Here is a 25,413-nt window from a genome sequence, read left to right as displayed (position 1 = left end):
GGGACTCCAGGATCATGACCTGAGCCGAAGGCAGTCGCTTAACCAACTGAGCCACCCAGGCGCCCCAAGGGATTTTTCTATTTTTTGAGTGAGGCTTGGAAGGCTATGTATTTCTCCCTTAGGACCGCCTTTGCAGTATCCCATAGGTTTTGGACCGATGTGTTTTCATTTTCATTGATTTCCATGAATTGTTTAAGTTCTTCTTTGATTTCCTGGTTGACCCAAACATTCTTGAGCAGAGTGGTCTTTAGCTTCCAAGTGTTTGAATTTCTGCCAAGTTTTTTCTTGTGATTGAGTTCCACTTTTAAAGCATTGTGGTCTGAGACTATGCAGGGAATAATCTCAGTCTTTTGGTATCGGTTGAGACCTGATCTGTGACCCAGTATGTGATCTATTCTGGAGAAAGTTCCATGTGTACTCGGGAAGAATGAGTATTCTGTTGTTTTAGGGTGGAATGTTCTGTAAATATCTATGAGGTCCATCTGGTCCAGTGTATCATTCAAAGCTCTTGTTTCCTTGTTGATTTTCTGCTTAGATGATCTGTCCATTGCTGAGAGTGGAGTATTGAGGTCTCCTACAATTAATGTATTGTTATCAATATGACTCTTTATTTTGGTTAACAGTTGGCTTATGTAGATGGCTGCTCCCATGTTGGGGGCATAGATATTTACAGTTGTTAGATCTTCTTGTTGGATAGACCCTTTAAGAATGATATAGTGTCCTTCTGTGTCTCTAACTACAGACTTTAGTTTAAAATCTAATTTGTCTGATATAAGAATTGCTACCCCAGCTTTCTTCTGAGGTCCGCTGGCATGGAAGATGAACTCAAAGTGGATGAAAGACCTCAATGTGAGATAGGAATCCATCAGAATCCTAGAGGAGAACATAGGCAGTAACCTCTTTGACATCGCCCACAGGAACTTCTTTCAAGATACATCTCCAAAAGCTAGTGAAACAAAAGCAAAAATGAACTTTTGGGACTTCATCAAGATAAAAAGCTTCTGCACAGCAAAGGAAACAGCCAACAAAACAAAGAGGCAACCCACAGAATGGGAGAAGATATTTGCAAATGACACTACAGATAAAGGGCTGGTATCCAAGATCTATAAAGAACTTCTCAAACTCAACACCCAAAAAACAAATAATCAAGTCAAAAAGTGGGCAGAAGATATGAAAAGACACTTCTCTGGAGAAGACATACAAATGGCTAACAGATGCATGAAAAAATGTTCATCATCATTAGCCATCAGGGAAATTCAAATCAAAACCACATTGAGATACCACCTTACACCAGATAGAATGGCAAAAATGGACAGGGAAAGAAATAACAAATGTTGGAGAGGTTGTGGAGAAAGGGGAACCCTCTTACACTGTTGGTGAGAATGCAAGTTGGTACAGCCACTTTGGAAAACAGTGTGGAGGTTCCTCAAAAATTTAAAAACAGAGCTACCCTATGACCCAGCAACTGCACTACTGGGTATTTACCCCAAAGACACAGATGTAGTGAAAAGAAGGGCCATATGCACCCCAATGTTCATAGCAGCAATGTCCGCAATAGCCAAACTGTGGAAAGAGCCGAGACACCCTTCAACAGATGAATGGTTAAAGAAGATGTGGTCCATATATACAATGGAATATTACTCAGCCCTCAGAAAGGATGAATACCCAACTTTTACATCAACACGGTTGGGACTGGAGGAGATTATGCTAAGTGAAATAAGTCAAGCACAGAAAGTCAATTATCATATGGTTTCACTTATTTGTGGAACATAAGGAAGAGCATGGAGGACACTAGGAGAAGGAAGGGAAAAATGGGGGGGGAATGGAGGGGGAGATGAACCATGAGAGACTATGGACTCTGAGAAACAAACAGGGTTTTAGAGGGGAGGGGGGAGGGGGGATGTGTTAGCCCGGTGACGGGTATTAAGGAGGGCATGTACTGCATGGAGCACTGGGTGTTATACGAAAACAATGGATTGTGGATCACCACATCAAAAACTAATGATGTATGGTGACTAACATAACATAATAAAATTTAAAAAAATAAAAAATAAAAATAAAGAATGAGAGTTATAAAATTTAGCCCAAACCTATCTTTCCTAGCATTTCCACCCCCACCAACAAAAATATACTGTTTTATAAGGAAAAATCCACCTCTTCTATAAAACCTTCCAAGTATACAGGTCTTTCTCTTCTCTCTCTCTGCAGGATAGAATTAATTACTTCCTTCTTTAGGTTCCTGTAGCATTAAATTTATTATCCCTCTGATAGCACTTTGTGCATTGTACTGTATTTATTTGTATCTGTCTCCCCTACTAGTCTGTGAACTTAAGGACAGGAATCGTGTCTCACTCATCTCTGTATCCCTAGCACTTTGCACAATGCCTGTCAGAGTGGGTGCTTAACAAATGTGTGTGCAATGGGTGAAGATGTTCTTCAGGTAGTGGTAGCAATAAGAACTTTGGGAGATAGAGTAAGTGATGGAAGTTATGGAGTGTAGCATAAAGCTAACTGAGTCCTGAGAACATGGAAGCTGGTCAGGAAAGGAGAAATGGGCTTCAACTGGCAGGAGTCCCCATGTGGTTTTTCTCCTCCACTACAGAGACCAGCCGTCTGATTATTTGGATTAATAGACTTGGGACTTGGGAACATGTATTGAAAACTGGATGATTGAGGATTCACTTGGTGTTGGGAGAGTTTGACTTAGCTGTTCTGTGCTTATTCCAGACTAAGATGCTTTTTCCAGACTAAGATGCTTATGCTGAGAGATTCAACCCTCTTCCAGAGTCATGAATAAGTTTTTCTTCTTGAAAAATCAAAGCCTCCTCATTTTCAGGGCAGGATTCGGGTGGGAGTAGGAATGGTAAAGGTCAGATACTTCTACATTGTCTTTTTTAGCCTGGTTTCAGGGGAAAGTAGCCTATGAAGAGGCTCTAGGGCGGTGGGCCTACTCTGGAATAAATTATCTGTGTGAAAATAGTTATTATCTTATTTCAGGCAACTCTGGTGGCTCTTCTGGTCTGGTTGCTTTGAAGAAAGGAGAGTAGAAGAAAAAATAGGATAAATCATGTCAGAGATACTTGACCTCTCCTTTCTGTCTGAGGTGGAGAGGGATTTGATCCTTAGTGTTCTACAACGAGATGAGGAGCTCCGGAAAGCAGATGAGAAAAGGATCAGGTAAGCGTTCCAGAAAAAGCGCAGGTTCCCAGACCTTTGATCAGTTTTATCTGGACCTTTCCTTATACCTCCCATGTGACTTTCAGAGGAACTTGTGTACAGGTTTACAATTCCTCACTGGGTCAGGTTGGGCTCTCTAAAGTTGTTGCTTCCACAGAACCAGTCTTACTGTCTCTACCCCTCAACAACTTGCCATCCAACCTGTGCAGATTGTGAATGCGCTTGTGCTTCTCTCTGGGGTCTTGGCAGGCGACTGAAGAATGAGCTACTGGAGATAAAAAGGAAGGGGGCCAAGAGGGGCAGCCAACACTATAGCGATCGGACCTGTGCCCGGTGCCAGGAGAGCCTGGGCCGTTTGACTCCCAAGACCAACACTTGTCGGGGTTGTAATCACCTGGTGTGTCGGGACTGCCGCATCCAGGAAAGCAATGGTACCTGGAGGTGTAAGGTGTGCACCAAGGAAATGTGAGTATCACCTATGGAGAGAGAGAAAAGGAAGTCCCAGCTGTGGGGAGAATTTCCCTCCTTGGCCTTTGTTAGTTGAATGACAGGAGCCATTTTTTTTTTAAAAAATTCACCTGTCACTTTCTTTTATTCCTTCCTAGAGAGCTGAAGAAGGCAACTGGAGACTGGTTTTATGACCAGAAAGTGAATCGCTTTGCTTATCACACAGGCAGTGAGATAATTAGGATGTCCCTGCGCCGTAAGCCTGCAGGTACTGGCCCTGTCTGGAAGTGTTTTGTTGTGGTTGTTGTTTGTTTGTTTGTTGTTGTTTTTGAGGTGCTTGACTTCAGTGATAGATCCTCTGATGTGGAGTCCTGTTATAGTCTTACTGGTGGTGTCCTCACTTCATGGGCTCTGTGGGGGAATATAAAGATTATATTGCCATCCCTTCTGCAAGTGTGATGTGTTTCCCTTTTCCCCCTCATCACCACCACTCTGCCACGCTTTTGTTTGTCTTGAAGTGAATAAAAGAGAGATGCTGGGACAGCCCCTTCTTCATCAGTCACAGATGGATGATATCTGGCCGGGAAGAAAGATCATTCAGGAGCAACAGAAGAAGCCCAGGTAAGAACTAGCAATCATTTACAGAAATGCTACACATCCTTTTAACTTATTTTAACATTATTTTAAACTTTCTTCTATTTATAAAATAATAGCTGTTTATTACAGGAAAATTTGGAAAGTACAGAAAGGAATAAAGAAAGAGGGAAAAAATACTATCTTACAACCCACATGTAAATATTAACATTTTGGCATATTTACTCTGTTCTTTTTTTTAAAAACATTTTATTTATTTATTTGAGAGAGCGAGAGAGCATGAGCAGGGGGGAGGGGCAGAGGCAGAGGGAGAAGCAGACTCCCCGCTGAGTGCGGGACTCAATCCCGGGACCCTGTGATCATACCTGAGCCAAAGGCAGAGGCTTAACTGGGTGACTACCCAGGTGCCCTTACTCTGTTCTGTTAAGAACAATTTAAAGACGAATAAAAATAACACATATTCATTATTAAAAACTTAACCAGTATAGGAAACAGTAAAGAAAGAAAGCCACAAATCACCCAAATTCCTACTAGCCCAGTATTCACATGTGAAAATTATTTCAGATATCTTTTGTGTGTATATATAGATAGAAGGATGGGTGGGTGGATAGACTGAAAAATCTGTGTGATATTGGATCATAATATATGCATTAAGAGCATGCTATGAAATTTTACTTGAATTTAACAGAATAAAACAGAAGAAATAAAATTGAAGAATTGCTCATCTTCAAATGTTTCTTTACCATAAAAGATATTAGTCATTAACATCCTTCTAAGTTTAAGAAAAAAAATCATAAAAACCATTGAGTAGTCATTTTTTCCCTGGAGTCTTTTTGGCAACAGCCCTATTGAGATATAATTCACATACCATACAATTCACCCATTTATAGTGTATTTTTTTATTTTTTTTATTTTTTTTAAAGATTTTATTTATTTATTTGAGAGAGAGAGAACGAGAGACAGAGAGCACGAAAGGGAAGAGGGTCAGAGGGAGAAGCAGACTCCCCGCTGAGCAGGGAGCCCGATGCGGGACTCGATCCCGGGACTCCAGGATCATGACCTGAGCCGAAGGCAGTGGCTTAACCAACTGAGCCACCCAGGCGCCCCACCCATTTATAGTGTATAATGCAGTGGTTTTTAGTGTGTTCACAGAACTGTGCAACCATCACCTCAACTGATTTTTAGAACTTTTCATCGCCTTAATAAGAAACCCTATACTCTTTAGCTATCACTCCCCCAACTTCCTTATCCTTCTACCCCTCCTAAGCATTCACTGCTCTACTTTCTATCTCCATATATTTGCCTATTCTGGGCATTTCGTTTAAATGGAATCAAAGAATATGTGGTCCTTTGTGACTGTCTTCTGTCACTTAACATAATGTATTCAGGGTTCATCCACGTTATAGCATGTGCCAGGACTTAATTTCTTTTTATTGCCAAACAATATTCTATTATATATTCTGATAATATTCTGTTATATGTATATACCACATTTAATTTTTCCATTCATCTGTTGATGGACATTTGGATTATTTTCACTTTTTGGTTATTATAAGTAATGCAGCTATGAACTTTCATTATGAGTTTTTGTATGGACATAACATTTTCATTTCTTTTAGGTAGATACCTAGGAGTGGAGTGCTAGGTCAATCATTTAGTCATTTTAAAAAATCTACTTGTTTCAATATCACCAGTAGACTCTCTGCTATGAAAGAGGAGGAGATTAGCTTTCTTAAACTTTCTCCCAATGCTTTCCCCTACTCCCATTTTTTATTACTCAAATCACTTTTACTTTGTTAGCACTTATAACATTTACATTCTGTTATGCAACCATAAATCATCTGCCTGTTTTATCTGTTTGTTTAGTTTTATTTCATATTTAAAAGGATTGTCAGCTTATAATCAGGCCTTGGAACATGACTCCTCTATATTTCTGAATTCTTTCCTTTCATTTATTTCTTGGTTGTTTGGATTTTACCACTGAGAAGTTCCTTCAAGAAGGGCTTGCAGAAGCTATGTTTATTTTGCTCTTTCATGTTAAGAATGTCTGCCTAGTGACTTTATACTTGAATGATATCTTGGCTGGGTATTGTATTCTTGGGTCATACTTTTTTTCCCTCAGAATGTTGTAGACACTACTCCATTGTCTTCTGCCACTGAATGTGACTGTGATGAAGTCTGAGGCCAGCTAGCCTTTTGTTTTTCTCCCTTGTAGGTAACTGAGTGTGTGTGTGTGTGCACGCACATGTGTGCACATGTGCATGTGTGCACATATCGCAGTGGTGATCATCCTGCATCATTTCCCCCTAATATGTACCCTTGATGAGTCCTTTCTTCATTGCTGGAAAATTTTTCTGTATCATACCCTCTGAACTTTTTTTCTGTTTCATTAGTTAAGTTTCCCACCTTAGGGACATTGGATTTCTTTTTTGTAAAAATTTTTTTTTATTTATTTGACAGGGAGACAGAGAGCACAAGCAGGGGGAGCGGCAGAGGGAGAGGGAGAAACAGACTCCCCGCTGAGCAGGGAGCCTGATGCGGGACTTGATTGCAGAACTCTGGGAGCATGACCCCAGCCGAAGGCAAATGCTTAATGACTGAGCCACCCAGGCGCCCCTGAGGACATTGGATTTCTTCTTTCTTTCTTTTTTTTTTTTTAAAGATTTTATTTATTTATTTGACAGAGAGAGACACAGCGAGAGAGAGAACATAAGCAGGGGGAGTGGGAGAGGGAGAAGCAGGCTTCCCGCAGAGCGGGGAGCACGATGAGGGGCTCAATCCCAGGACCTGGGATCATGACCCAAGCCGAAGGCAGATGCTTAACGACTGAGCCACCCGGGCGCCCCGGATTTCTTATTTCTTTATTCTCCTTTTCTGTCCTTTAACTATCAAATGCAAGAGAAAAGAAAGGTAAAAGCAATGAACTGTGATTAACCCAACCCTTTCCTCTATGCTATTACTTTGACTTTCAGACATTTTCGTTATTCCCCCTCTTCCCTTTCTTTTTGCTATATCTAATGTACTTTTAGAACGAATTATCTTGAGACACCTGGGTAGCTCAGTCGGTTAAGCGCCTGACTCTTGCTTCAGCTCAGATCATGATCTCAGGCTCATGATCTCAGGCTTATGATCTCAGGATCGTGAGGTCAAGCCCTACATTGGGCTCCATGCTTAATGCAGAGTGTGCTTGAGATTCTTTACCCCTCCTTCCCCCTCTGCCTCTGCTCCTCCCTACCCCATGTGCCATTTTCTCTCTCTCAAGTAAGTAAGTAAATAAATATCTTTTAAAAAGTGAATGAATTATCTTGATTAGGTTTTAATTTGTTCTTTGCTCTTAGTCTTCCTTTGCCCCTAATTTTGTTTTATCATCTTTCCTGTTTGAGCTCTTATGCTTTATCTAATCTATATTCTTATTAAGTTCCTATATAGTATAGAGTACTCACAAGAAAGCTACTAATTTTCTTAGGGTTATATTCTTCTCCAGAATAGTTCTCTGCCTATATTGCAAGTTGATTCTATTTCTCTCCACCTCATGGCATATTTATATATCTGCCAGACCATTTCTTCTCATTTTACTCATGTTTAACCTAGGAAGTTCTGCCTGTATCTTTTATTTGTTCTGATACAGTGTGTGAATCCTCCTTGACAAGCCTCTCACCTCAACCTGAGACAATTTATCTCTTCCCTACCCCCAACTGTACTTTAAGAATAGAATATTGCTTGTGATATGCTTCTTTTTTGGTACCTGGGGGGAAGGGCAAAAGGCAGCTTGGGAGTCTTGGGTTTGGGTCTGCTGAAATTCTCTTAATTGTCCAGGCTCACAGTCCAGCTCTGGATGCATCCTCTAACTCATACCCTTGCTCCCCTAGAGATCACATACCCCAGCTGTCGTGTCTACCTCTGTTGGGATCCTCCAGTGGTACCTGGGGCTACAAATCTTGAGAACTTTTGTTTCCCTAGACTCGTTCCAGGACTGCTGACTCACTCACTTCAGCTGCACATCTCTATATCAGATAGAGTTTTGCTGTGCTAAATCTTTTCTTCTGTTTTCTTAGCCATGACTTTTTGAACTTCATGACCTGAGGCTTTATTCCTTGTTTGGTTGCTGCTGGTGAATTTTTTGGCTTTTTATTTGTGTTTTTTTCCCCCCACCCTTCCCTCAGCCAAAGGGAAGTGACTTAATCATGTTTTATATGATTGTTGAAAAGCAATATAGAAATATGTAAAATGAGTCCCCAGTAACCTCACTGCTTCTGCCCCAGACTATTATTGTTAATAGGCATTACTAGTTTTGGTGTATGGACTACCAGACTGTCTAAATGTACAAATATAGATTGGATTCTTAAATTTTTATTTTTTAAAAAGATTATTTATTTACTTGAGAGAGAGTAAGAGAGAGAGAGAGGGCACAGAGGGAGAGGGAGAAGCAGACTCACTGGTGAGCAGGGAGCCTGATGCAGGACTCGATCCCAGGACCCTGGGATCACGACCTGAGCCAAAGGCAGACGTCCACCTGACTGAGCCACCCAGGCACCCTGGATTCTTAAATTTTTAATCTCTTTTTAAAAAAGGACCATACTACATACATACTTAGTGGTAAAAAATGAAAGAGAAAGAATTTTAAAAACTCAATTAATATAGATAATCCCATAGAAAATTGGCAAAATATTTGAACAGACATTTTGCCAAAGGCGACATACAGATTTCAAATAAGCACATAAAAAGATGCTCAACATCTTTACTTATTAGGGAGATACAAATTAAAATCATAATAAGATACTACCATATACCCACTAGCTGGCTAAAATGTAAAAACTGACCATACCAGTTGTTGGTGAGGATGTAGAGCAACTGGAATTCTCATACACTGCTGGTGGGAGTGTGCAACAGTGCAGCCCCTTTGAAAACCAGTTTAGTAGTAGTTTAGTTAAATGTGTACTACCTTGCGATTCAGCCATTCCATTTCTCGGAATTTACTCAAGAGAAGCGAAAGCATATGTCCATGCAAAGACTTGTACATAAATGTTCATGGCAGCTTTGTTTGTAATAGCCAAAACCTGGAAACAACTCAAATGTCTATTAACAGGTGAAGGGATAAATTGTGGTTGGCTTATACAGTGGAATACTACTCAGCAATCGAAAGGAATAAACTATTGATACAAGGAATAACATGGGTGAATCTCAAAATAATCCTGTTGAGTGAAAGAAGCCAAACAAAAGAGAGGACATACTGTATGATTCTATTTATATAAAATTCTAGAAAATGCACCCCACATTTTAGTGGCAGAACACAGATCAGCACTTTCTGTCTAGGGACAGAGGCAGGGAGGGAGGAATGGATTATGAAGGAGCAAGAGGAAACCCTTGAGAGTGATAGATGTATTCACTCACTTAATTGAGGTAGTGGTTTCATGAGTGTATGTATATGCTAAAACTCATCAAATTGCACACTTAACCCCATGCAGTTTATTTATGTCAGTTATAACTCAAGGTGTAAAAGGAACAACTCTAGAAAAATATAACATTGACATCTTTCCGTGTCCGCACCAAGGGTCTATCTCATTCTTTTTGCTATCTGTATGGTGTTTCATTGTGTGTGTGTACTGTGATTTTATCCACACAGCTTCGGGTGGGTGACTCATCTGTTCTAGGTGATGAGGCCGCCCCTTTTTCCTTTGGATAAGGATAAAAATGGCTTTTATTTCCTGAATCCGATTAACACATCTGACATCATCGGTCAGAATGCAATTTCTGAAAACTACTGCTTCTGGCTATCTAGGACCTCTTGTCTCATTGGACCCAGAAGACTTATTTATCCTAAACATGGAAGCAGATTAAGTGGCCATAAATGATCTTTGCCATAAAATTATGAAGCCTCAGAGGTAATCAAATTCAGCCCTCTTGTTTTTACAGAAAAGAAAGCAAGATAAGTGATTTCCCCGAGATCATACAGATAGGTAGAGGCCAGGACTCCCATCTCTTAGTCTATTTTTTACTGCACAGATGTCAGTAATTGCCTTTTTGCCCTAGGGTTATTTGTATCAGCTCTGGATTAGTATGTATTCATCTTAAGGAAAAAATACAAGCAAAAAACACACTCCATGGGCTATTGTTAAACTGCCTCTCTAGAGGAATGGTTCTGCTTTGGGTTCCTTATTCTTTGGAGCAAAGGGGGGAAAAAAGTAAAAATGAAATCAACTTCCCTGCTCTGCCTTGGACAATAAAGCTAATATATCTCTCAAGAAATGACCACCGTTTCACTCTTGCAGGCCCCAGGATTTCAACCCCCGCTGTCTGTTTTCATAAAGCTATTGCAAACATCATGTGATAACTTGGAAAGTTTATTCTTTACTGCCTAAGACATTATAGATTCTGGTTATTTTGTTCTTTTTTTTTCTGGTTACTTTGCTCTTTGTTCATATATTAGTTCATTCATTTTTTAAACAAATATCTGTGAATGCCTACTATTTGCCAGGCACTGTTTTAGGCCATGGGATACACTGGTAAATACAAGAAAGTCCCTTGCTTGTGGAGCTTAGATTTGGGGATAGGGAGACACAGACAGTAATCAAATGCATATATCAAATCAGATGTTGACAAGTGCTATGGAGAAAATGAAGTAGGCTAAAAGGATAGGGAGTGCCAGGAAAACATGTGTGCTGTTTTACTTAGGATAGCCAGGGAAAGTCTTGATAATACGGTGATACCTGAGCAAAGACATGAAGCAAATGAAGGAGCAAATCCTGAGAGTATCTGGGGGAAGAGCATTGTGGGCAGAGAAAGCAGAAGATAGAAAGACCTTAAGGTGAATTGGTATTTGGCATGTTTGAATACTCTGGAACTGAGTGAGCAAGGGGAGAAGTGGTAGGAGGTGAGGACAGAGAAGGGATCAGAAGCAGATCATGTACGACTTTGTTGGCACCTTGTAAGGACTCTGTCTTTCACTCCGAGTGACATGATACAATTTTTCTATTTTTAAATTGAGGTAAAATTCACATAACATACAATTCATCATTTTCACAAGTTTAAGGCATGCCATTCAGTGGCTTTTAGTACTTCGAGAATGCTGCGCAACCATCGCCATGGTCTAACTTCAGAACATTTCCATCACTACAGAAAGAAACCCCGTACCTCTTAAGCAGTCACTCCCCATTTCTTCCAGTCCCTAATCTGCTTTCTGTCTCTCTGTGGGTTTGCCTACTCTGAATATTTCATACAAGTGGAGTCATAGAAAATACTTCTTGCTTCTTTCACTTAGCGTAATGTTTTCAAGGTTCATCTATGTTGTAGTATGGATCAGAACTTGATTTCTTTTTATTGACAGTAATATTTCATTGTATAAGATATACCACATTTTGTTTATCCATTCATCCATTGGTGAGTATTTAGCCTGCTTCCACCTGTTGGCTATTGTGAATAATGCTGGTCTGAACACTCATGTACAAGTTTTCGTGTGAACACATTTTCAGTTCTCTTGGGTATATACCTAGAAGTGGAATTGCTGGGTCATATGGTAATTCTATGCTGGATTTATATTTTATTTTATTTTATTCCTTAAATTTATTTATTTTAAAGATTTCATTTATTATTATTATTATTTTTTGTCAGAGAGAGCACAAGCGGGGGGAGTGGCAGGCAGAGGGAGAAGTAGGCTCCTTGCTGAGCAAGGAGCCCCTGGATTTATATTTTAAAAGCTCATTTTGTCTGTTCTATTGAGGATAGATTGTGTAGGGACAAGGGTAGAAGTAGGGAGTTCAGTCAGGAGGCTATTGTGACCACATTGTGACCAGTAGCTGGATGATGGTGGTTTGGACCAAAGTAATGGCAGTGGAGGGGCTGAGAACTGGTCAGATTCTCGATATAATTGAAGACAAAGCCAAGAGTATTTGCTAACAGATTGGGTTTGTATTGTGAGAGAATGAGGGGAGTTAAGGGAAACTGTTAAGATTTTTGACCAGACCAATGAAAGGAGAAAGCTGTCATTTGATGAAATTGAGAGAAGAACAGGTTTGGGGGAGGATTAGGGCCTTAGTTTTGCACTTGCTGTGTTTGAGACATCCAAGCAGAAATGTCAAGTAGGCTGTTGGAACTACAAGCCTGGCGTTTGAGTGAGAGTTAAATTTAGGAGTTATTGGTTTATAGAGGATATTTAAAGCCATGAGGCTAGATGAGATCATTTAGGGATAATTCTAGATAGTGAAGAGAAGCAGCCTAAGGAATAAGCCTGGACACAATCCAAAGATTGGAGGTTTAGGAGACGAAGGACCAGCAAAGGAGCCCGAGAAGGGGGCTGCAGCAAGGTCAGGGGACCACAGAGTGTCATGTCCTGGCAGCCAAGTGAAATTAGTTGAGATTCTTGAGGAAGAATGATTTTTCCCTCGTTCTTACTGCTCTCACAAATTCCTTGAGGCTCAGGAATGGTGTCCTTCCTTTTAGCAATGAGAACTGCTGTTTTGAATGCCCAGGGTCATCCATAAAGCTGAGAAAGAATTCTGGTCTTCTGAATATGGTCTTTGAAACATACTTCTTATTTATGTGTCTACTTTAAGCCCCACTGAGGGGATTCAGTCAACAAATATAGGAGTGCCCACTGTATGGCAGTTTCTCTTCTAGGCACTGGGAACACAGCAGTGAATAAAATATGTGGTCACTGATCTCACAGAACTTAGTCTAATGGAGGAGAAAGTCATTAAATAGGTCATTTTAAAAAATTATTGGATAAATTAAATAATTTGTTTAAAAGACATAAATAATTACATATGGGATGACTGCTATCAAGAAATGAGGGTGCTTTCAGAGCATAGAGGAAGGTTACTAATCCAGACTTGGAGTGGGGACATATAGAGATCTAGAGGAATTAATATAGAAGGAGAGTCCTGAAGAAGGAGTTGATATAACCAGGTGAGGAAAATGGTCATTGTGAAAAGAACATCCCAGGCAGAGAAAAGAGTAAAAGGGAGAACTTTGGCATATTCAAGGAACCAAAAGAGCTTAATCATTCTGGAAACGTAAAGTATAAGGTAGGTGGAGATGAGTCTGGAGAAGTGAGCAGGGGGCAAAATCCTAAAGGTTTTCTTGCCATGGTAAGGAGTTTGAACTCAATCCCAACAGCAATGAGGAACTGCTGAACAGTTTTCAAAGTATACTCAGATATTTATCTTAGAAAGATCACTCAGGCTACCAGTGTGAGTGGGCTGGAAGGAGGCCCAACTCCCAGCAGGAGAGCCCACTTCCTCTACATAATTGCCTCTTGGTTTTTATTCTAGTGTGCCATTTGAGGTGCCCAAGCCGAAAAGCGGAAAGAGTGCGCTGGAGGCTGAGAGCGAGAGTCTGGATAGCTACACAGCTGACTCGGATAGCCTGTCAAGGTGAAACCCCTATGAGTCCCTGCACCTCCGCTCATCCCAAGTCTCCATTTTGTTGTCTAGTTCAGGATGCAGGGCTCCTATAGTTTCAGTGTGTCTGCCTTCTGTCCTCAGCAGGTCAAATGAAGTATTTTCTCTGATCTCACCACAAGTCTTGTCAGTAGTACATCTGCTGTTGGCTCCGAGCACAGCCTTCTGGGGCATGCTAACTTCCACAGGCTGCTGCATCTTGGAGGAGTCTTCTTGGACCAGTAGCAACTGCCCCCGATGTCCCTTAGGAATGGGGGAGTGAGTGTGTTTGTGCAAAGTTGCTTATCTGATTATCTGCATTCCTTCAAGGTAAATCAGATGTGAAGTTTTACCTTCTGGATTTGGTTACTACAGTGACCCCAAGCCAGTGGATCTCCTTCCATAGAGCTTCCATAGACGGGGAAGGTGAGGAGGTGATTTTGTTATAACTTCTATATCTACCTCCAGGAGAGACTCTCTGGATAAATCTGGCCTCTTTCCAGAATGGAAGAAGATGTCTGCCCCCGCACCTCAAGTGGAAAAGGTAAGGTTTAGTTATTGGTCAGTTGGGGTCTCTCTCTCTTTTCTCTCTTTCTTTCTCCCTTCTCAGGAGCAGTTTGCATCAAGAATTCAACTAAACAAATTTCAGTTCAGATTCACTTGGGAGCATTGAAGATTTTGGTTGAAACATGTGAGAAAATATGTTTCGTACTACTTCCTAGGATTAAATTCCTAAGATTAAATTAATCTTTCCTTTAACTTTATAATTTAGCAAAAATCTGAGCCTTATTCTTCCTAAGGCTCTTTTTCCTTACTCCATCCTTCCAGCCACCCTACAATCCTTTCCCATTTCCTTGCCCTTATTCCTTCCTAGGAAACTCTGCCTGGGGGTCAAAATGTGATATCTGTTGATGAGGGTGAAATGATATTTAAGAAGAACACCAGAAAAATCCTCAGGCCTTCAGGTAGGTTTCCCTTCATGGCCTTTGAGATTGAAGTCCTGCATGCCCTGGATGTGCTCTTGGTATGGAAAAGAGTAGGTCTCTTATGATTTGGGTTATTGCTCTTCCATTCAGAATATACTAAATCTGTGATTGATCTTCGCCCGGAAGATGTGGGACATGAAAGTGGCTCCTTGGGAGACAGAAGCAAATCTGTCCCAGGCCTCAGTGTAGATATGGTAAGTACCCTTGTATTGGTCGCTATATGAAATTTTATAAATCTAGAGTTGACCTTAGTACTTGATACTCCTAATCAACCTGTTTAATTCTTTAGGAAAAGGCAACATGAATCTTAATTCCTCCAAATTTCTAAAGTAAATCTGGTTGCTGAATCACTTAAAAAAAAAAAAAAGACTGTCTTCACGGTCTCTTTTATCTTCTAATATGTTGCTTGATATATAGTTGGGAGTTCAAAAAATACTTATTTTTTAAAAAGATTTTGTTTATTTGACAGAGAGAGAGACAGTGAGAGAGAGAGCACAAGCGGGGGTAGTGGGAGAGGGAGAAGCAGGCTCCCCGCAGAGCAGGGAGCCCGATGCGGGGCTTGATCCCAGGACCCTGGGATCATGACCTGAGCCGAAGGCAGAGGCTTAATGACTGAGCCACCCAGGCGCCCCAATAAATACCTATTTTGATTAAAATATAAAGCGTTGGTTGGGTTGGGGCAGTTGAATGGGAAAGAGATATTCTTATCTTGTTCTTTTGAGATTGGAAAAAGATGGTTGGAATATAGTTTGGAAGCCTGAAATGGGAGACACAAAATGAGGATAATGTGCATGCATGTGCGCATGACACTTTAGAGTTGAGTGATAATTATGGCTCCCACTCAAGGAAGTTTATTCGTCTTTGAACTTTTTCTAACTTTATTAACTCTGAATCTATATTTACTGTTCCAGGAGGAGGAGGAGGAAGAAGAAGACATTGACCACCTGGTGAAGCTGCATCGCCAGAAGCTAGCCAGGAGCAGCATGCGAAGTGGTTCCTCCATGGTAAGTTCTATTAGTTTTGTGGCTACAGACATGTTGGGGTACCAGGAATGAAGGAAGTATCTCTCTAGAGCTGAGTCAGGACCTGGGGAAATCGTCCTTGTCACTCTTTCCAGGTAAGTGAGCTGCATTTATCTGTTCATATCCTCAGTTTAGATAGTAGTTGCTTAGGGCACAGCTAGGTGACTTTCCTTGACCTCTGCCCTGGAAGTAGTCAGGTAATTAGGCAGTTTGGGCTAGAACCAGTCTTGATCACAGCTTTGTGAACAGTAAACCATGACTTCTCCTCTAAAAAGGTTAACAGGCCACAAAGTGAGCAAGATAATATTTCTTCATCAGAGTCCACTCCAGATCTCACGTTCAGGAGCATTGTCCTGACAGGGGCCCTGGCAGGGTTAATTGACAACTGGGTATGATTAAGGAGCAGCAATGTCAATCAGAATCATGAAGTTAAAGGCACATTTAAGAATTAGGGCCTAGGGGCGCCTGGGTGGCTCAGTCGTTAAGCGTCTGCCTTCGGCTCAGGTCATGATCCCAGGGTCCTGGGATCGAGTCCCGCATCGGTCTCCCGGCTCTGCGGGGAGCCTGCTTCTCCCTCTGCCTGCCGCTCCCCCTGCTTGTGTTCCCTCTCTCGCTGTGTCTCTCTCTGTCAAATAAATAAATAAAATCTTAAAAAGAAAAGAATTAGGGCCTAGTTCTGTCAGAAGTATGAAAATTAGTGTTTAGGGGACAGAGAGTCAGGAACTGAGGTGATTGGGGTTCGTTCCCACCCCCACACAGGAATAGAATGGCAGGCTTACAGAGCTGATTGCTACCTGACACTTTTTTCTATAGGTGCTGATAGGGATAAGGCAGATAAAAGAAACCCACAGACACACACACACAGACAGACACACAATGGAATATTACTCAGCTATCAAAAAATGAAACCTCGCCATTTGTGATGACATGGATGGAGCTAGAGTGTATTGTGCCAATAAGTCAGTCAGAGAAAGACAAATACCAAATACCATACGATCTCGCTCATGTGTGGAATTTAAGGAACAAAACAGATGAACATATGGCAAGGGAGAAAAGAAAAAAAAGGAGAGAGGGAAACAAGCCCTAAGAGACTCTTAAGGATAGAGAACAAACTATGGGTTGATGGAGGGAGGTGGATGGGGGATGGGCTAGATCAGGGATGGGTATTAAAGAGGGCACTTGTCATGTTGAGTACTGGGTGTCGTATATAAGTGATGAGCCACTGCATTCTACTCCAGACACCAATATTGCACTGTCTGTTAACTAAAATTTAAATAAAAAAAGAAACCCACAGATAATTAAGGCACTTTGTTTTAATTAGTAACTGACCCCTGCTAGCCAACATGTTAGCATATATAACATATGCCAGAAACATAGTTTCATCTTACCTGTACTCCTTGTCTACCTTCTGGGTAGGTGAAACTAAACTAGGTGAAAACTAAAACTAAACATTGTAAAAAGGGGGAAAGAAGAGAAGCTAAGAGCATAGGTGAGCCATGAACTGGTTATTAACCTCAACAGGTGTGAGTGTGCCACTAGCTGTCTCATCCTCTGGGAACAAGACTGTTGGCAGCACTCGCTTACTGCAGGGGCTTCTGAAGATTTTGTTTTGTTCAATGACTGTGGCTTTATTATGAGGGAAGATGGGAGCAGTTTGGGAAGGGGAGGTGTGCCTTTATCAGATGTTTGTGGGCGCTTTATCTGCAGAGTACAATTGGCAGCATGATGAGCATCTATAGTGAAGCTGGTGACTTTGGCAACATCTTTGTGACTGGCAAGATTGCCTTTTCCCTGAAGTATGAGCAGCAAACACAGACTCTGGTCATCCACGTGAAGGAGTGCCACCAGCTGGCCTACGCTGATGAAGCTAAGAAGCGCTCTAACCCGTGAGTGCTTCTGGAATCTGACTGGTGCTCTGAGATGGGAGCTCGGCCCCGGGCATCTCCGTTATCACTTCCTGGGCAGACAGGGAGGTGTATTTGAGAGTGGCTAGGGGAGATACGGGGAAGGGACCAGGATTGGGAACATGCTAGAAGGACATGCCTGAGAGGGCTTGCTGTGACATTTTCATTTCATCATGGCATCTGTATATGGAGAGCAGAGAAGTAAAGAATGGGCTTGAGGAAAAACAAAACAAAACAAAACAATAAATGACTCCATACTCTCCTTGATTTCTAGATACGTGAAGACTTACCTTCTGCCTGACAAGTCCCGCCAAGGAAAAAGAAAAACCAGCATCAAGCGGGACACCACCAATCCACTGTATGATGAGACCCTCAGAGTACGTATCTAGATCCCAAAAGGAGAACACGTTCTGTCTTGTGTGCTAAGCTGTAGCTATTCCTCTGCTGCAGGGCTGGGTGACATGGTTTTCAGTGGCCATGTCTGTATCTGAAGATATGCCGTGGGCATCTGTTCACATACTAACCTCCCAGAGAAGAGAACAAAAGTGATCTGACTTTCTCGCATTGTTGTGAAACTGGAGATTCATGTGACCACAAATCTCATTTTATTTTACTTTTTAAAAGATTTCATTTATTTGAGAGAGAGAGTGAGAGTACGCGCACATGAGTGGGGGGAGGGGCCGAGGGAGAAGCAGGCTCCCTGCTGAGCAGGGAGCCCAACGCGGGGCTCGATCCCAGGACCCTGGGTTCATGGCCTGAGCCGAAGGCAGACGCTTCACCGACTGAGCCACCCAGGTGCCCCCACAAATCTCCTTTTAAAAAGTCATTTGGGATCAGGAGTTTCTGTGGCAGTCTGTCTTGAAGATTCCATTGTTCTTTTACCCAGTCAAGGAAAAATTACTTTTCCAGGTCCTACCATAGAATGTGGTAGATTTGTGTGAAATGGGGTAAGTGAAGGCTTTGATTAAGGAAATTCAAAGTACTTAGGGACCAAAGTAATTTGGTATTCAGTATTATGGACTTTGGGTATGGTTGCTCAGAGTTTGGAATAATCTTTTCTGAGGAATTACCACGAATTAATCATCTTGGGCTTCTCCTTTTCTTTCGCAGTATGAGATCCCAGAATCTCTTCTGGCCCAGAGGACTTTGCAGTTCTCAGTTTGGCATCATGGTCGTTTTGGCAGAAACACTTTCCTTGGAGAGGCAGAGGTTCAGATGGATTCCTGGAAGCTTGATAAGAAACTGGATCATTGCCTCCCTTTACACGGAAAGGTAGTCAGTCTGCTTTAACAACTCCTTACACAGTTTGGATCTGAGGTAGCACGGTCTGCAGGGACCTCTGCTGGTACAAGTTTGGTAGTGTCTTTGAATGTAATCTAGAGTTCTAGGGCACCCTGCTGGGGTTTCTGAGTTTGGCAGTAACTTCAGACACACTTGCACGTGAAGTGTGTTATCATCTCCTTGTAGGCCAGGCAAAGGATGAAGCACGGTTTTCCTTTGAAAAGTCTTTCATATGTGTGCTAGTCTTTGCCTCATAACCTTCCAGAGGCCAGGCATACCCTAACATCCTAACTTGCGCCTCTTCTCCAAGCTAACCTCTTGGGTGTCTCCTAATCACTCCTTTTATGAGCTAATCTTTTCACTGAAGAAATGGGAAGTAAAACAATTCATGGAGCTCTAATTGTGCTCTTTGTCACACAAGCCAGGGCAAATTTTACTTTGGTGATGGTACCTCAGGTGAGAGGGTAGCAGTTTCCAAAAATAGTACCTGAGATCTGAGTGCAGACCTGGATTTGAGTCCTGGTTCTGTTATTTGCCAGCTAGGTATGTCACCCCTGTTCTAAAATAACTTAGGCAAGTCACTTAACTTCTGTGAATCTCAGTTTATTCATCCACAAAATGGAGATCATAATAATATTCCTCTTTCACAGGCTTGTCCGCAGAGTGCCAAGCAATGCCTGGTACCTAACGGACATTCAGTAGGTTACTGTCATTCTGGTTAAGATGAAATTGCTAAAAGGGAGTTAGGATTTCTTGATGATCTGAACTGTTCAATGGCAAGGTTCCTTGGTAAAAACTTTTTACACTAACATTTTCTTTTTATTATTATTATTATTTTCAATTAGCCAACATATCATTAGTTTTTAATGTATACACTAGCATTTTTCAATGCTAAAAATAGTACATGGTGCATAGACTATCTTTGGAGAGATAGCCAGGAATCCAGTAGCAGTGGCTGCCTCTGGGAAGAGAGACTGAGGTGAGAGGGCAATTTAGTTTTCTCTGTGTGCCCTTTTAGAACATCTGAACTTTTTTACCATGTCTACATGTATTGCTTATTTAAAAAATTAAGAATAAGAGGATTTGTGTACACGTGGTTCGAAATTGCAATGACATAGAAGTATATAAAAAGAAAAGTACATTCCAATCCCTAGAAATAACCACCCTTATCAACTACTTGGATATCTTGATAGAGATTTTATATTAAGCAGCATGAATGTGCACATAGGGATTTATATTTGTTCCTTTTTATACAAATAGGCTTGTATGAAACTCATCGTGTACATATACCTTGATTTTTTTCATGTAACAATTCATTATTGTGGACATCTTTCTCTGCCATCACTTACATATCTATCTCATTTTCATTGCTGTATAGTATTCTTTCATGTGCCTATATTATAAATCGTTGGCTTTTTTGCTGTTAAAACTATGCTGTAATATATCTTGGCCTTCTTATGTGAATGTAACGTAAGGGAAATTTCTGGTGGTGGAATTTGTTGAGTCAGTCATGCAATATTTTGATAGCTACTTCCTTCCATAAAAAAATATTAACAATGTTAAATCTGCCCTTTATTTAAAAGACTAATAAAAGCAGGAAAGCAATGATCACCAATCTATAGCATATTATTAGAAATGTAGAATCTCTCTCTCTTTTAAAGATTTTATCTGAGAGAGAGCACGCGCATGCGAGCACAAGCTGGGGGAGGGGCAGGGGGAGAGGGAGAAGCAGACTCCCCACCGAGCAGGAAGCCTGATGAGGCTCCATCCCAGGATCCCAGGATCATGACCTGGGCCAAGGGCAGATGCTTAACTGACTGAGCCACCCAGGCGCCCCAGAAATGTAGAATTTCTTAAGCATTTGGCACACGAGTCATTCTCTCAGGGGCTTATGGTTGATATAATGATATTGGAAATGTCACCATAAACCATTATGACCTACTGCCAATAAAAGCGTCTTACATCAAAAGAAAAGAAAAAAACTGCATTAAGATGGAGACATTTGCTCTTTGCAATTATTTTGAGCTAGAATGGAAATACGCTACTGAAAAAATATACCAATTTCTTGCGAAAGCTAAACTCCAGTTTTAAGAGTCTCCTGAAATTCACAATCTGGAAATGAATCAGTTGTGTAGACATTTATAAACAACAAAAAGTCCACTCCAGCATTACAGATCTATTTTAACTTAAAACACTCTACATTATTGCCTCTGATCTATCTCTTTTTTCCCCCTAGCAATCCACTTGCTCCCATTCAGCTTTCTCTTCCTGGCATCCACCTCCCTATTCTTTTATATCTCTCCCATACACTAAACTGTGCATCTGGGTATGTGGTACATTTTTCCAAGCCAATGGGGATTATGCCTTCCTGGCATTGGTATACTCCATGCTGAGGAGCCTCTGTGAACACAGGCGGGTGACAGGGCACGTCTAGTCTGCACCAGCTCATGTTATGGATACCGAAGCATAAAGAACTGAACCATGCCCAGAGAGCCAATAGAATGAAGCAATTCTGGTACCAACAGCCAAGGACAATATGCCACTTGCTGCTCATTCCAGACATTCATTCAATAAATATTTGTGGAACACCTACTATGTGCCAGGTACTTGGCTAAGTGTCAGGCCTACTAGGCTGAGCAAAACTCGGGTGACTCCTGGCCTCCTGGCATTTAGGTTCTAGTGCTAGAGACAGCCATTCATCAAAAGTAACGTAAATACATATAAAATTAGAAATTGTGGTATGCTCAACTCCTTGCAACAGAGTTCCACCTAGCTTTCAAATCTTTGCAAACTCTCTTTAAAAAAATACTTTTTATCTTTGAAAATCATACAAGCAACACATACTATTCTCTTGAAAAAGACTGTGTGTGTGTGTGTGTGTGTGTGTGTGTATTTGGAATCTAGTGGGCATTGCAGACAACTACACTACAGTTACTAGATTCCAAATACCCTCAAAGGTCTTGCAGCGAAGTTGCCACACAGACTCCCTGGCAACTGATACCATGATGAAGAATCTTTGTTGGTTTTTCTGCAGCCCCTTCTGAAGGAACTGTCTTAGAAACCCATGGCTGCCATGGCCTGGGGACCCTGGATTGTATTCATAAGGAGGATTCTCTTATGTTGTGAAGCTGTTCTTGGTGTCAGTTTTCGAGTCTCCTCAGCGAAAGGTCCCAACAGCCCCTGAGAAGCCCCGCTTGACCTGTTGGGTTTCCCTGTGTTTCAGATCAGTGCTGAGTCCCCGACTGGCTTGCCATCACACAAAGGCGAGTTGGTGGTTTCATTGAAATACATCCCAGCCTCCAAACTCCCTGTTGGAGGTGACCGGAAAAAGAGTGAGTTGTTTTTTTGGGGGGGGGGTGTCTGGATTTTGCCCTTAGGCTTCTGTACAGGGTGTCTGTGAGATAGTATAGTTGGTGGCCAGCACTGTTGGCAAAACCAGATTGAGATGCTCCCTGGATCATCTTCTAGGGAAGATTCCTTTACTAAGTAAGGCTTTTCTGTATCATTTTCAACCAGAAGGGAATATCTTAGGGTTGGGACTCTTTTTTTTTTTTTTTTTTTAGGCCATTAAACAGACTTGGTCTCGGTCCAGCTATCGCAAGCTATTAAGAGGGCAGATTGGAACAGAAACTTGGGGGGTGAGAAAGGGTGGTTGCAAGGGGTGGTGAAGTGTGAGGGATGGGAAGTTAAAGGTCGAGGAAGAGTCAATGAACATACGGGGCACTGTGCTAGTGACTAGTGATAGATATGTAAATGAATAAGACATATTTGATGTCCCTTGAGAAGCTTAGTGTAGCAAGGATGACAGTCCTATGCTAAAAGAGGAGTGATGAATTCTCTCTGGTTACATTTGAGGAGAACTTTATTTTTATTTATTTATTTTTTAAAAGATTTTATTTATTTATTTGACAGAGAGAGACACACAGCGAGAGAGGGAACATAAGTAGGCAGAGTAGGAGAGGGAGAAGGGAGCCTGATGCAGGGCTCGATCCCAGGACCCTGGGATCATGACCTGAGCCGAAGGCAGATGCTTAACCGACTGAGCCACCCAGGCGGCCCTGGGGAGAACTTTAAAGAGGAAGTAAGGATGAAACTGGACTTCAGATTTTACCAGGCAGAAAAGGAAGAGGTTGGGGTGAGAGGAGCAGTTCCAGAAGACATAGCATGAGCAAGGTTTTTAAAAAAGCATGGTAAACGTGAGGTTGTGTGTAAGGAGTTCACTGAACTCCTTATTTTGGTGGCACTGGAATTATGGTTTGTGTATGTGGGGGTGGAGCTGGAATTGTTGATAAGGTGGGTGCCTGACTGAAAAGGGCTTTGAACATAATGGTAAGGAGTTGAATTAGATCCATTGGTGCAATGGGAAGCCGAAGTTCTTAGAAAGATACCTGTAGCAGGGTCGAATATATAGGATATAGGGATGAACAAGACCCCCAAGAAGGGTGTGCGGGATGACTAGAGAAGAGAAGCAAGGATAGAACCGTAGGGAAGAGCGACACTTTAAAGGATGAAGAGAGGATGAAAAGCTAGTGAGGCAGAGGGTTATTAGGAAAGGGCTTGGAGAAGAAAAGAGCAGAGGTTGTCAGTAGTGTTGAAATACTACTGGGATGTCAGCCGGTGAGGATGGAGAAGACATGGCTCATCGGCGTTAGGTTGTATTTTCAGTGGGTTAGTGGAAGCAGAAGCCAGATTTCACCAGAAACTAGGCCGAGCGAATGAAGCAAAGAAGTGGAAGTACTGAGTGTGAACTCTTTTTTAGGATAATTGATGGTGAAAGAAAGAGATAAGGGTAAAGGGAGATTTTCTTTTTAAAGGATTTTTTTCTTTTTAAAAAAGATTTTATTTATTTGAGAGAGAAGGAGAGAGAAAGTACAAGTGAGGGGGAGGGGCAGAGGGAGAAGGAGAAGCAGACTCCCTGATAAGCAGGAGCCTGATGTGGGGCTCGATCCCAGGACCCCAGGATCATGACCTAAGCCGAAGATGCTTAACCAACTGAGTCACCCAGGCGCCCCTTTTTAAAGGATTTTTAAAAGAAGAGGTGAGATTAGCGTATATTTAGACTGAGGAGACAGGCCTAGTAGAGGAAGAGATATTAAAAATGGGAGGTGGGTTCTCCCTCTGCCTCTTCTCCCTGGCTTGTGCTCTCTCTCTCACTCATACACACTCTCTCTCAAATAAATAAATAAAATCTTTAAAGAAAAGGGAGGGGTGTGCCTGGGTGGCTCAGCGGGTTAAGCGTCTGCCTTCGGCTCAGGTCATGGTCCCAGGGTCCTGGGACCGAGCCCTGCGTCTGGCTCCCTGCTCAGCGGGGAGTCTGCTTCTCCCTCTGCCTCTCCCCTCTGGCTTGTGTGCTCTCTCTCTCTTGCTCACTCTCTCTCTCTCAAATAAATAAATAAAATCTTTAAAAAAATGGAAGGTGGTGGTTGAAATTGATGATGCCTGATGAATCCTGTGAAGTGGGCATGGGATCAAGAACACAGGCAGGGGAGTTCCCTTTTTAAAAATCATTCAACAAATATCAGGCAACTTTACTTCTCTAAGCCTCCACTTTCCCATCTATAAAATAGGAATAATAGTAGATATCTTATACGGTTGCTTTGACAATTAAATGCTTACTGTAGAATCAGGCACATAGCCAGTTTTCTAAAAAGCATTTATTGCTATTGTTGTCCTTACTAATTGAGTCAGGCACTGTGTTAGATCCTGAGGGTGGAAGTCAAATGTGGTCCAATTGTCATGGAGCTTGCTGCCTTCGGGAGCCAGGGATGGAAGGTGCTCTGTAGAAAAGGTCAAGTGAAATCTGAAGGGGGAAGGGGCTCACTTGCTGTGGCTGACCTCCCTTGCAGGTAAAGGTGGGGAAGGGGGAGAGCTCCAGGTGTGGATCAAAGAAGCCAAGAATCTGACGGCTGCCAAATCAGGAGGGACTTCAGACAGCTTTGTCAAGGGGTGAGTCCCCGGCTCCAGCACCAAACTAACCAGTTCCAGGACAAGGAAGCTACGAGAGGAAACCAAATTAACCTTTCTCTATGGATATTATCCTTATATATCCCGCCACCTCCCGCAACCGACTCTGTTCCTGAAAGTAGGTAATAGCAAAACCTCCACAAAACCTCCGCCTTTGTCCTGGTCTGAGCTCAGTTTGGATGGTGCTGTAATGTGGATTTCCAAAGAGGAGGGTGGGAGACAGAGAGGCTGGACTTTTCCTTTGCTATAGACTTCGGCTTTTAATGAATCCCGAATCAAAAGCCGTGTCCCCTGACTGTTCAGATTTAGGAGTGCAGGACCCTGTTCCCCACAATATTGAAGCAACGCCAGTTTTCCCCAAATGGTAGATCACCCCCCCACCTCCGCTGACTCAAGTTCTCTAGTAAATCATGTGTGGCTAGGCCTGGAGTTACGACCATTGGTTTTCTTGAAAGAGGACCTTGTCCAGTAGAAATGGAATCAAATATTTAAAACCCCTGTTTGGTAGAGTATAGATAACAGTTTACTAATGACACTATATTAATTTTCTCTCCAGGTTAAAGGAATTGAAATCAGGTGAATGATCCAGTGGGGGTAGTGGGAACTTTGCTTCGGCATATTCGAAGGAGGGAGTGTATGTGTGTGCTAGCATCCGCATGGCGAC

At 41.9% G+C, this 25,413-nt stretch overlaps 1 protein-coding gene across 5 annotated transcripts in view; it reads left to right on the top strand.

The window, feature by feature from the left end:
* Positions 1-25,413, top strand: part of SYTL4 (synaptotagmin like 4) — a 79,843-nt gene that overhangs the window by 51,151 nt on the left and 3,279 nt on the right. For 4 of the 5 annotated variants that reach the window (XM_073885900.1, XM_025876219.2, XM_073885899.1 and 1 more), the window contains 14 exons: positions 2,998-3,177; positions 3,427-3,642; positions 3,783-3,892; positions 4,143-4,245; positions 13,485-13,586; positions 14,061-14,136; positions 14,467-14,557; positions 14,669-14,772; positions 15,490-15,582; positions 17,308-17,486; positions 17,779-17,881; positions 18,615-18,776; positions 22,009-22,117; positions 24,632-24,731. In XM_073885900.1, coding sequence (XP_073742001.1) covers positions 3,068-3,177; positions 3,427-3,642; positions 3,783-3,892; positions 4,143-4,245; positions 13,485-13,586; positions 14,061-14,136; positions 14,467-14,557; positions 14,669-14,772; positions 15,490-15,582; positions 17,308-17,486; positions 17,779-17,881; positions 18,615-18,776; positions 22,009-22,117; positions 24,632-24,731 — 1,658 coding nt within the window. In that variant the 5' untranslated portion in view covers positions 2,998-3,067. Of the gene's footprint in view, positions 1-2,997; positions 3,178-3,426; positions 3,643-3,782; positions 3,893-4,142; positions 4,246-13,484; positions 13,587-14,060; positions 14,137-14,466; positions 14,558-14,668; positions 14,773-15,489; positions 15,583-17,307; positions 17,487-17,778; positions 17,882-18,614; positions 18,777-22,008; positions 22,118-24,631; positions 24,872-25,413 lie in introns of all 5 variants that reach the window. The other variant, XR_012376137.1, reaches the window with a different exon arrangement.

Source organism: Callorhinus ursinus, unplaced genomic scaffold, assembly GCF_003265705.2.
Source record: "Callorhinus ursinus isolate GAN/ISIS: 27379988/994484 unplaced genomic scaffold, GSC_fseal_2.0 scaffold67, whole genome shotgun sequence".
Taxonomy (NCBI): Eukaryota; Metazoa; Chordata; class Mammalia; order Carnivora; family Otariidae; genus Callorhinus; species Callorhinus ursinus.
This window is presented reverse-complemented; position numbering and strand designations above follow the sequence as displayed.